Genomic DNA, 10,149 nt, shown 5'->3' with positions numbered 1-10,149 from the left:
AGTGCGTCTAACCACTTCTGGTTTGGCGCTGCCCCACTTGAACTGATTTTGCGCAAATAAATTCCTAAAATGTTAATATGCCTCAGTTTATCGTTTACCAGACCTCGTTCTGTCTCCGCCTTCCAAATCTGTTTCCTTTTATATCTCTGTCCCCCTGCTCCCAAGGCTTGGAGTTAGCCTGGGCCTTTCTCTGATCAGCACGGTGAGCCCTGCACCAGGCCCTGTGGATTCTACCCTCTTGTTGGCTCAATCAAGGACAGCAGCTAGCCTCTAAGGGGGCCTTTGTTAAAAATTAGTGAAAAGGGCCCCCCTTGTGGCTAGTGAATTCCCTCTGAGCAGAAGCAGCTTTCAGGTGCTTGCCTAACACATTGCTCCTTGGTGAGAAGAGGTATCCTCTCTTCCTGGCAGACACTGAGGTGCATGACTCAGCTGGGGGCACAGGGGCCCCTTGTGTGCTGGGAAGATTGCACGCACATACCGTGGCCCCGCTTGAACCTTTTGCCTCCCCTCCATTTGCCCTGCAGCAGCTGCCTCAATGTTATTCGTACCGCAGGCGTGGACTGCTTGCCAGGGTCCCCAACTTTCTCTCCTCACTCCCTCCCTCGTGGGGGGGATGTGAATCCTGTGAATCCACAGGACGAGCAGGGCTGCCTCCAGAATGCCTTGCGCACTGGCTCCAGGCACTCCTCATGCTTTCAGGACAAATGCAGACTCTTAGCCCGGCACCCAAGGCCCTGGCCCTGCTCATTCCTGTTTCCTTTTCTGCCTCTCCCACTGGAAATCCTCCATCACTCGGCACTTCCCTGGCCTTGGCTAGGAAAGCGCTAGCTCCTTTCTCCTCTTGGCAACCCGTCCTGACCTTTCAAGACTTGTCTCAGTATCTTCCCTCGAAGTCTTCTCAGATTGGGTGGCCTGTCTCTTGGCTCTTAACACCCTATGTTGCAACTAAGCCTGGCTAACCATTAGGCACCGAGGACATAGCGCCTAGAACCCATGAGATCTATAGGGGCCCATGGAAACAATTGAATTTACTTTAAAATCAGAAGAGAAAGGTGACATTCAAGGGTCAGAGAAGAGGCATTAATTTTTCTCACATCAGAGAAAATAAAGAAGTTTGTAGGGCCCACAAAAATCTATTAAATCTTTTTTTTTTTTTTTTTAAACAGAGGAAGATACCCATGGAGGCAAAAGTCCCTAGGTCCCATGGAAAGCCCCAGGGTGGTCCTGGTTACCACTGTTTCCCCATCCCGCAGTAGACCCGGTAAAGGCAAAATCTGCTAGGAAGGGTGGATGAAACATTCCCCCCCCCTTCCCGGCCGTGTTAGGTAATTTTTTCAGTGATGAGAGTGAAGCTTCATCTTCATAGGGTAGCTGTGAGGATCACTTGGTGAGAATGCTTCAGGACTACAGAGCTGGGAGCTGTTTCTGGAGCCGTGCGGGATGCGCGCAAGGAGAGAAGCACCACACATTAAAAAATGGCTCCAGGTGGCTTTGATACCTTTCTTTTGGTAACAAATAAAATGATCCTACTTAAGGGCGCCTGGCTGGCTCATGGATAGAGCGACTCTTGATCTGGAGGTTGTAAGATCGAGCCCCACGTTGGATGTAGAGATTACTTAAAAATAAAGTCTTAAAAAAATTATCCTATTTATACCGGTAGAGGAAGATCTGGCAGGACATATAACCAAAGTGTCTCACAGTGGCCAGCCCTGATCGTGGGTTCCCTTTGTGATTTTTTTTTTAAACCCATACTTAGGAGCATTTGAAGGTCAGGTCTGTATCTCATTTTCCCTTTGTGGCCCTGGGCTCGGCACAAGTGAAGGACATAATGAACCTCCCGGCAAGCATCAGCACCAGGGCCCCGAGTCCTGAGAGGCTGAAAGGAGTGCAGCTCTTCCTTGAAAGCAAGGCCAGCGGTGCAGAGAACAGAGCTGTAGGGCCGAGACTCAGTTTACCCAAGGTGATATCTCTCGCGGGTCATCGTGGGGACAACAGCTCCAAGTGGTGACAGACACCTGCAGGCACTTAAGAAATTTTGGTTCTGGGCCGCTCTTCGCGAACACTTAAGGGATAGGCTTCCTGTGTTCCAAGTAATTTAATCTATCCCATGGCTCCCGAAGGGCTGGAATTGTTTCATTTTTATAAGCGGTCGCTGCCTGTTAAGTCATAAACAGTATCAGTCTTGTCTGTCTCGTTCACAGCCCAGCGCCTACAAGCGTGTTCGCACACAGTAGGTGCTGGGTGGGTGAACGAGTCTGTCCAGGGTTACTTCTTTAACGGATCGCTGGGTACCTCCCCAGCGAAAAGCATAAAACCCACCTCTAGATAATAAGACCCTGCATGGCCTCCGCACCCTGTAATTTGGATCTCTAGGAATCGCCTTTGTTGTGGGCGACCAACCCCAGGCAAAGCAAGCACCTGCTCCTCCAGCCGGTCCTCGCGGAAAGACCCCAGGCTGCCGCGCCCCTGGCTGCTTCTCCGGGTCCCTTCTCTCCGCTTCCTGGGAGCTGGGGCCCCCGAGGCACCCCGGGGCTTGCGGCCAGGGTGCGCCCCAGCGCTTCGCAGCCGTGGGGGCGCGCGTCCCGAGGTGCCCGACACCCCGCCCGGGGTCAGCGTTCTTCGCCTCCTCGGGCCGGGCGGGGGTTCTGGGGCTGCGTCAAGGGTCTCTTCTGGCACCCCGCAGGCCTCCGGGGGCCGGAGCCTGAGTCACCGCGGCGCACGCCCTCTCCTCCCGGCTCTCAGTCTGGGGCCCCCTCCGTCCCGCAGCGTCGGGCCCCGGCACAGCCGGCTTTCCCCGAATCTACTGCGAGCCCCCTCTTCCCAGCCCGAGTCTCTGCGGCCGCGGCCCCCGCTCCCGGCCGGCTCTCGGGGAGCTCCGCGCGTCCGCCCCTCCAATGGAGGAGCCCGAACTCCCGGCGCTCCGGGGCGGCTCCCGCGGGAGGGGGCGCGGCCGCCCCCGCGGCTCCACCCTCTCGGCGGGGCCGCGGCCATCTGGGGCCCCTGCCAGTCGCGTCCGCTCTGGGGCCCGCGCCGAGCTCGCGCGGGAGGAGGCACCCCGGCTGGGACCTGGGCCTCCCACCAGGCGGTCCCCAGCCGGCGCCGGTGAGGGGAGCCAGGCGCTGAGATGCCCCGAGGGGGCAGTGGCTGCGAGCTGAGCCCGGGTGGAAGCGCGTCGCAGCGGACGCGGGCGCCCCTCGCCACTTCGGTGACCCTTCAGGAGCCGGGACCGGAGCCCCGGAGGCGGCGGCGCGGGCCCGCGAGGGCGGCGAGGTCTGTGCTCCTAACGTCCGGGGCGGGCGCCGACTGCGGAGCCTCGGGCCAGCTCGTCGCCTCCCGCCTCTCCCCCCCAGCCCCCCGCGAGCTGGCAGGAGGAAATAGCGCGCGGCCCCTTTAAATTTACCCAGGAGCCCTTAAAGGAGCCCCAGGGGCCCCAGACAGGAGTCCCCACCCCGGTCCAGCCCGCGCCGCCGAGCGAGCAGCCAGCCGTCCGTGCGGCCAGCCGCCCCGTGCATGCGCCCCGCGCCCCGGGGCCCCGAGCACCGAGCGCCCCGCGCGGGCCGCCGCCGGCCCCGCGGCCCCGCGCCCCGCCGCCCCGGGGCCCCGCTCCGCAGCGCAGCGCATGGAGCCCGGCGGGGACCACCGGAGCCGGAGCGGCGGCGGCAGGGGCGGCCCCGGGCCAGCAGCGGCCTCGGCACGGGGCCGACGGCTGCCGCCCGCCGGATCGAGCGGCGGCGCGGAACCCGAGGAGGACGACGGCGGTAAGAGCTGGGGCCGGCGGCTCGGGCGGGGGCCCCGGCATGGGGGGAGGGGAGGGCTGCGGCTCCGGGCTCCGGGCCCCTCTCCGCCGCCGAACAAAGGGGGGGACGCGGGCAGGGCGGCCGGGGGCGCCACCTGGCGGGCGCGGATCGCGGCTGCAGGGCCAGCGGGGGAGCCCCCCGCCCAGCTCCCGGGGTCCGCCCGCGGGGCTCGGGCGGATTCCCTCCCCCTTAAAGGGCCTCGCGGCCCCCGCCTTAGAGGCCAGGCCGGAGGGTCCCCAAAGGGCCTGGCCCGGCGCCACGGGGCGCGCGCTGTGAGCTGTTGGACTTGCGCCCCCGCCCCTTTCTCTTTCAGACTCCCAGGTGGTCTCCCTTATCCGGCTGTCTCTTAAAAGTCTGCCCAGACTGGGGGGGTCCCTTTCGGGGGGCTTCCCCCCCAGAGGAGCTGAGCTGGGAACTCCGCTGCTTTAAGTCGTGCTGCTCCTCCCCTCCCGTGGCCTTGCTTACAGACAGGAAACCTTTCTCTCCCCCCCCCCCCCGCCCCCCGGCACGTTCTTTCTAGGAAAGCGCATGGCTTGCGCCTCGGGGGCCCACCACTACCTTAACCCACCGCGGGTAGTTTTTAAAGGGATGGGCTCGCTCACAAAGGCAGATACCCTCTCCTGTCCGCGCGTTATCGCCTCCCTTCTTTTCAGAAATTTTTGCCACAATTTGTCAGCTATAGTAGGACCAGCCCGTCCCCCCGTTCGCTCTCAGAGGACGCTGTTTCCTCATTCCCCTGCTGCAGGGTCACCGCCTTAAGACCCGTGACGGTTCTGTCCGGGCTAGGGAGACTGCCCTGATCTCGGAGCTCCCCTCCCAGAAACTCCCCATCCCCTTTTGTTTTTAAAGAATCTCAGCTCCTCCCCTTTTTTTGGGCTCTTAAAGGGCCAATCCACCTTAGACTAGCTTAGATCCGGCGCTGGAAGGATGCTTAGAGACCAGCTAGCTATCCAGTGCCTTTTCAGACAAAGAGTCTGAGGCCCAGAGAGCCACATGACTTATCAGAGATCACAGAGCAAGTCACCAGTGAAACCATACTGGAACCGAGGTCTCTGACTTTGAAGTCAGTGCTTTTTGCTTTGGATCTACTTAAATCAAAACAAACAAAAAACCACAATGGTGACAGGAGTCCTCTCTGGTCCTGTCTTTTGTTTCTCTGACCCTGAGATTCTCCAGTGGGAGCACGACCACACTTGTCCATTCAGCTTACGTGGCCAGGAAACCCTTTTCTAAATAAAATAGGGTCCAAACTGCAGGGAAGGTGGGGGACTGCTTGGGGTGTCAGCCTGTTTGGCAAAAGGGCACAGCGCTGGGTTAGTGTGCTGTGCTTGGGCCTCTCCATGCCTGCCCCTTGATTGCTGGGCAGTGGCCGGCTCTCTGCCAGAGCAAAAAATAAACCCCCAGAAAGACTTAATGGGCTCCAGTGGGTGGTGGCCACTCCCTTCCTCAGAATCTTCAGTAGCCACTCCGGTGGCCCTCCTGCCATCCCCTTGCAGGGTCATCGGCTCTCCCAGACTCTAGGGAAGTCAGGGTCCTAGAAACTCCTTTCCCTGGAGGTGTTGACAGCTTTGTCATGGGGATCCCTCCCATGGGTGCCTGTATTTGGGGAACTGACCATGCTTAGCACTGGACTCTCAGAAGGCTGCCTTTGAGGCATTATTGGAAAAAGGGAGAAGATGTTTGGGTGGGGCCCTCCTGGCTGGGGCCTCAGACGGGTGGGTCCCGTGTGCAGCCCTGGATGCAGACAGATGCCCCCTTTGTTCTGCCACTGCCAGCTCTGCTCTGGCCGTAAGGGCCCGGCCTGCTGCTCTCCTGGCTTTCCCCTCACAGCCCGCCGCCAGAAAGGGGGCTGAACAGAGCTGGCTGCTGCCTTGGCCTTCACCTTATTTTTTTAAAAAGTCAGAGCTAGTCCCTCAGCAGTGCTCTGCATCCTTTTGTTCTTGGTCCTCTCTTAAAGGGTCCTCACTCTCTGTAAAGGGCCAGTGTTTTGACTCCAGGCTCTCCCACATCCCTTTTATTGCTGTTGTCATCCCTTTCCTCCCCCTCAACCCCCTGCCGAACGACCCCTCCCCCACCTCCCTTTCTCTGCAAAATCCAAGCCCTGGGTTTATTTCCTGGCTATCGGGCATTGAAAACTGTCTCCCCTTTTCCCCCCCTCTTCAGGGCAAGATCTTCAGCTGGAAGGGGGTGCCTTGGGGTCCTGGGGGAGTGCCCCCCTGCCCTCCTCCAGGGCCAGGGGCCCAGCACCTTCAGGCAGGAAATACTCAGACCACTGTGAGGCCCGGGCCTCGAGGCCCGGAAAGAGCCGCATCCCCGGCCGTGACCACCGACGCTACTACCACGACCACTGGCGGCTGGAGTACCTGATGGACTTCAACCCTGCCCGCCACGGCATGGTGTGCATGGTGTGCGGCAGCTCGCTGGCCACGCTCAAGCTCAGCACCATCAAACGGCACATCCGCCAAAAGCACCCCTACTCCCTGCACTGGAGTCCCCGGGAGAAGGAAGTCATCAGCAACAGCTGGGATGCCCACTTGGGGCTGGGGGCCTGTGGAGAGTCCGAGGGCCTGGGGGCCCAGGGGGCTGAGGAGGAGGAGGAGGAGGAAGAGGAAGAGGAGGAGGACGGGGCCAGCCTGCAAGCTTGCCCGCCTAAGGGCCCAGGTAACACAGGACACAGAGAGGCAGGGGCCTGGGTGGCGGGTGGGGCCCGGTGGGGCCAGCCCTGGCTTCTCAGCCAACAGCCTCATTTTCTGGAGCGAGTCACTGCTCTGTGTGGGGTGGGGTCTACTTATTGCCCTTACTGTACAATATCGGGGGGGGGGGGACAGTGAGAGGAAGGGGTCTGCAACCTCTCTTGATATTGTTGGCCTTCCGTGGTTTTAGAAGCATCCAGGAGAGTGGAAGTGAGGGGGTTGGGGGGGAAAGGCTGGGAGTAGAGGGTGCTGGAAAGGTATGGCTTGACAGTGAAGTCCAGGGAAGGGGCTAGAATCTGGGTGTCAGGGAGGAGTGGGCAGAGCTTCAGGTTTGTGTGCAGGACGGCCGGGAGGTGGAGGAGTTCAGGCCTGAGGAGAGAGGAAGAACAGGGCAAAGGTTAGGCTGGGAGCTCAGAGTCAAGAGTGAGGGAGAGGCTTGTGGAGGACCTGGCTGTGGCGGGGTGGGGGGCGGTGCTCCCTGGAGGGCCAGCATCTCAGTTCCTTCCCTCCCTCCAACCCTTTCAGGCAAAGCCCCAGCTGGTGAGGGCAGCCGATGCCAGCGGCGAGGGGGCCCAGTGGCACCCCGGGCTCGGTGTCGGCGCCTCTCAGCCTCCCGGAGGGCCGGGGGCAGCAGGGGGCTGGGGGCCCGGCGGCTGGAGCGGAGGCTGAAGGAGTCCCTGCAGAACTGGTTCCGAGCAGAGTGTCTCATGGACTATGACCCTCGGGGGAACCGGCTGGTGTGCATGGCCTGTGGCCGGGCACTGCCCAGCCTGCACCTGGACGACATCCGTGCCCACGTGCTGGAGGTGCACCCCAGCTCCTTGGGGCTCAGCGGCCCCCAGCGCAGCGCCCTGCTGCAAGCCTGGGGTGGCCAGCCCAAGACACTGTCTGAGCTCACTCGGTCCCCACCAGGTGCGAGGCCCCTCCCAGGGCCGAGACCCACCCCCCATATTAGGGCTGCAACGCGGGGTCTGTGGCCAAAACCGGGAGGGACGCCTCTCTACACCCACCCACGCAGAGACACACACCACACACCCCCACACCGGCTGGGGCCTCTAGATTGGGGCTGGGGTGAGGACCCCTCTGCGTGGGTAAGGGCAGCCCTGCCACCAGGCTGAGCCCGTCTCCCTCACCCCTTCCCCAACAGACGATGACCTCGTCCCCCAGGACCTGACCAGAAAGAGCCGGGACCCCGCCCCCACTGCTGGAGCCCTGTCCTCTCAGGATCTCAGTCCCCCAGACGTAAAAAAGGAAGAGGCTGGCTGGCTCCCTGAGAGGCCCGGGCCCGCAGAGGAGGAGGAGGAGGAGGAGGAGGAGGAGGAGGGCGAGAGGGTGGGGGTTTCGGGCCGGTCGCCGCGGGGCCGTGACCGCCGCCGCCGCTATCAGGAGCGCTGGCGGCCGGAGTACCTCATGGAGCTGGACGGCGGCCGGCGCGGCCTGGTGTGCATGGTGTGCGGGGGCGCACTGGCCTCGCTCAAGATGAGCACCATCAAGCGGCACATCCGCCAGCGCCACCCGGGCTCCACGCGCCTCAGCGGGCCTGTCAAGGCCCTCATCGCCCAGGAGTGGAGCGAGAAGGCCGCTCACCTGCTGGCCCTGGGGCTGCCCAGCCCCGAGTCCCCCGGGGACCCTGCCGCCCCCGGCACAGCCGCAGCCTCCGAGGAGGGGGGAGGGGAAGAGGAGGAGGAGCCAGAGGAGGAGGAGTGGTGGGGTGAGCTGGCGCAGGGCCAGAGCAGGTGGCGCGGGAGAGTGGGGGCAGGGACCCGGGCCAGGCAAGGGGCAGAGGGCTGGGAGTGCTTGGGTGGAAGCGGGTGGGGAGAGTCGAAGGTTGAAGGGGAGATAGGGGAGGACGGGGCAGGAGGGCCAAGGTGGGCGGCTGTGGAGCTGAGGCGCGAGACGCGGGCGGCTTGCCCTCTGCCGGCTCCAATGCGGTCCTTTGTCCCTTCCTAGGCGATGTCCCGCTTTCCCCAGGGGAGCCGTCGGAACGGCCCGCCGAGGACGACGAGGACGAGGAGGACGGCCAAGAGCCCGGGGGACTCGCCTTCCCGCCGCTGCCCCCCCCCCCCGCCGCCGCCGCCGCCGCCCCCGCCCCGCAGCCGAGAGCAGCGGCGGAACTACCAGCCGCGCTGGCGGGGCGAGTACCTGATGGACTACGACGGCAGCCGGCGCGGCCTGGTGTGCATGGTGTGCGGGGGCGCGCTGGCCACGCTCAAGGTCAGCACCATCAAGCGGCACATCCTGCAGGTGCACCCCTTCTCCATGGACTTCACGCCCGAGGAGCGTCAGACCATCCTGGAGGCCTACGAGGAGGCGGCGCTGCGCTGCTACGGCCACGAGGGCTTCGGGCCGCCGGCCCCCGCGCCGCGCGACGGCGGCGCGGACCTCAAAGCGGGCGCCGTCTGTCGGGCTTAGCGGGCTCGCGGGGCGGGCGGGGCGGCCCCGCCCTGTGCTCCGCCGGCCCTCGGGCCCGGACACCCTGCTTCCCGCGGCCCTGGCCGCCGCCGCCGCTGTCCCCCGCCCCGCTGGCCGGGCCGGGCGGAGATAGGAATTGGGTGGGGTCGCCGGCTTCCGCTCGGAGCCCCGGAGCCCCCCGGGCTGGTCGGTGCGCTGCGGGGAGCGCGCGCTCCCCTCGGATGCGGAGCCCTGGCCCTCCCCGCGCTGGGCCCCACGTTTCCCGAGAGGCCACCGCGGCCTCCAAGCGTGTGTGCACCTAGGGCCTCCAGCCCCCGCCCGCGCCGGGCCCGGGTGGGGGTTGCCGACAGTCAGTATTAGGGCCCCAGGGGCTGGGGGAGGGCAGGAGGGCCGCGCCGGCCCGGGCCTCAGGCCGGGGCCCAGGTCCCTGCGGCGCTGCACGCCGGCAGGCACGGCCCCCGGGTCGGGGGCGGCTGCTGCTGGGTCCTCATTGGTATTCGCGGCCGCTCGGAGGCCTGGACTGCGGACGAGGGCCTCCAGCGGAGGGCGGGGCGGCGGGGCTCGGGAGCCCGCCGGGGCAGGGAGGACGCTTGGACTGCGGGCGGGCAGCCCGGAGGCGGGGGCGGAGCTGGGCGGGGGCCCCCTCCCCCGGCAGCTGCGCCAGCCTCCCAGGCGGGCTCTGGGGACAGCGCGCCCCGCGGCCCCTTCCGCCTCCCCCGCTCCTGCCGCGCCTTCCCGGACCCCGATCTTGTAAAGGGATTAGCACTTTTCTCCTTTGCTCCTCTCCTGCTCCGAAGACCTCCGTTTTCCCCTAGACCCAGGCAGGCACTCCTGCTCTATCGTCCCCGTCGGTCCGAGCCCGGGGCACTGGAGGTCCCGGCAGTTGGCGTTCTATTCCCGTCCCCTCCCTGTCCCCCTTCGTACACGTTGGACGTGCCACCCATTCTCAGTCCCCAAGGGCCTGGGGCCGGGCCTCGGCCTTCTTTTCTCTTCCCCGCGGCAGCGCCAGGCCCGGTGGGGCCGGGAAGGGGCCCCGCGATCTCCCAGGCAGGTCCGAGTGGGATGTGTAGATTCATTCTCCTGTGGAGAACAGGTGGCCCCGAGATCAGGCCCTTTTTGCTCTTTGTATTTTATTTTGAAACTGTATTTAATGCTTTTATATGAAAGGGGGAGGGGCGGGGAGAGAGCTGTCCCAGTCACCCTTATGTGCAAATGTCTTATTTATTATACGTGTATCAGAGATAAGC

The 10,149-nt window shown here is 64.0% G+C and overlaps 1 protein-coding gene across 1 annotated transcript; it reads left to right on the top strand.

Annotated features, from left to right (window-relative positions):
• The first annotated feature begins 3,619 nt into the window (after positions 1-3,619).
• C11H11orf95 (chromosome 11 C11orf95 homolog) lies at positions 3,620-8,983 on the top strand. Its single transcript, XM_027581277.2, is given in 6 exon segments — positions 3,620-3,758; positions 5,961-6,458; positions 7,016-7,402; positions 7,638-8,201; positions 8,441-8,544; positions 8,546-8,983. Coding segments are annotated over 6 exon segments (2,049 nt in total). The 3' UTR covers positions 8,903-8,983.
• Positions 8,984-10,149: the final 1,166 nt, after the last annotated feature.

This window comes from Zalophus californianus, chromosome 11 (genome assembly GCF_009762305.2).
Source record: "Zalophus californianus isolate mZalCal1 chromosome 11, mZalCal1.pri.v2, whole genome shotgun sequence".
NCBI lineage: Eukaryota > Metazoa > Chordata > Mammalia > Carnivora > Otariidae > Zalophus > Zalophus californianus.
This window is presented reverse-complemented; position numbering and strand designations above follow the sequence as displayed.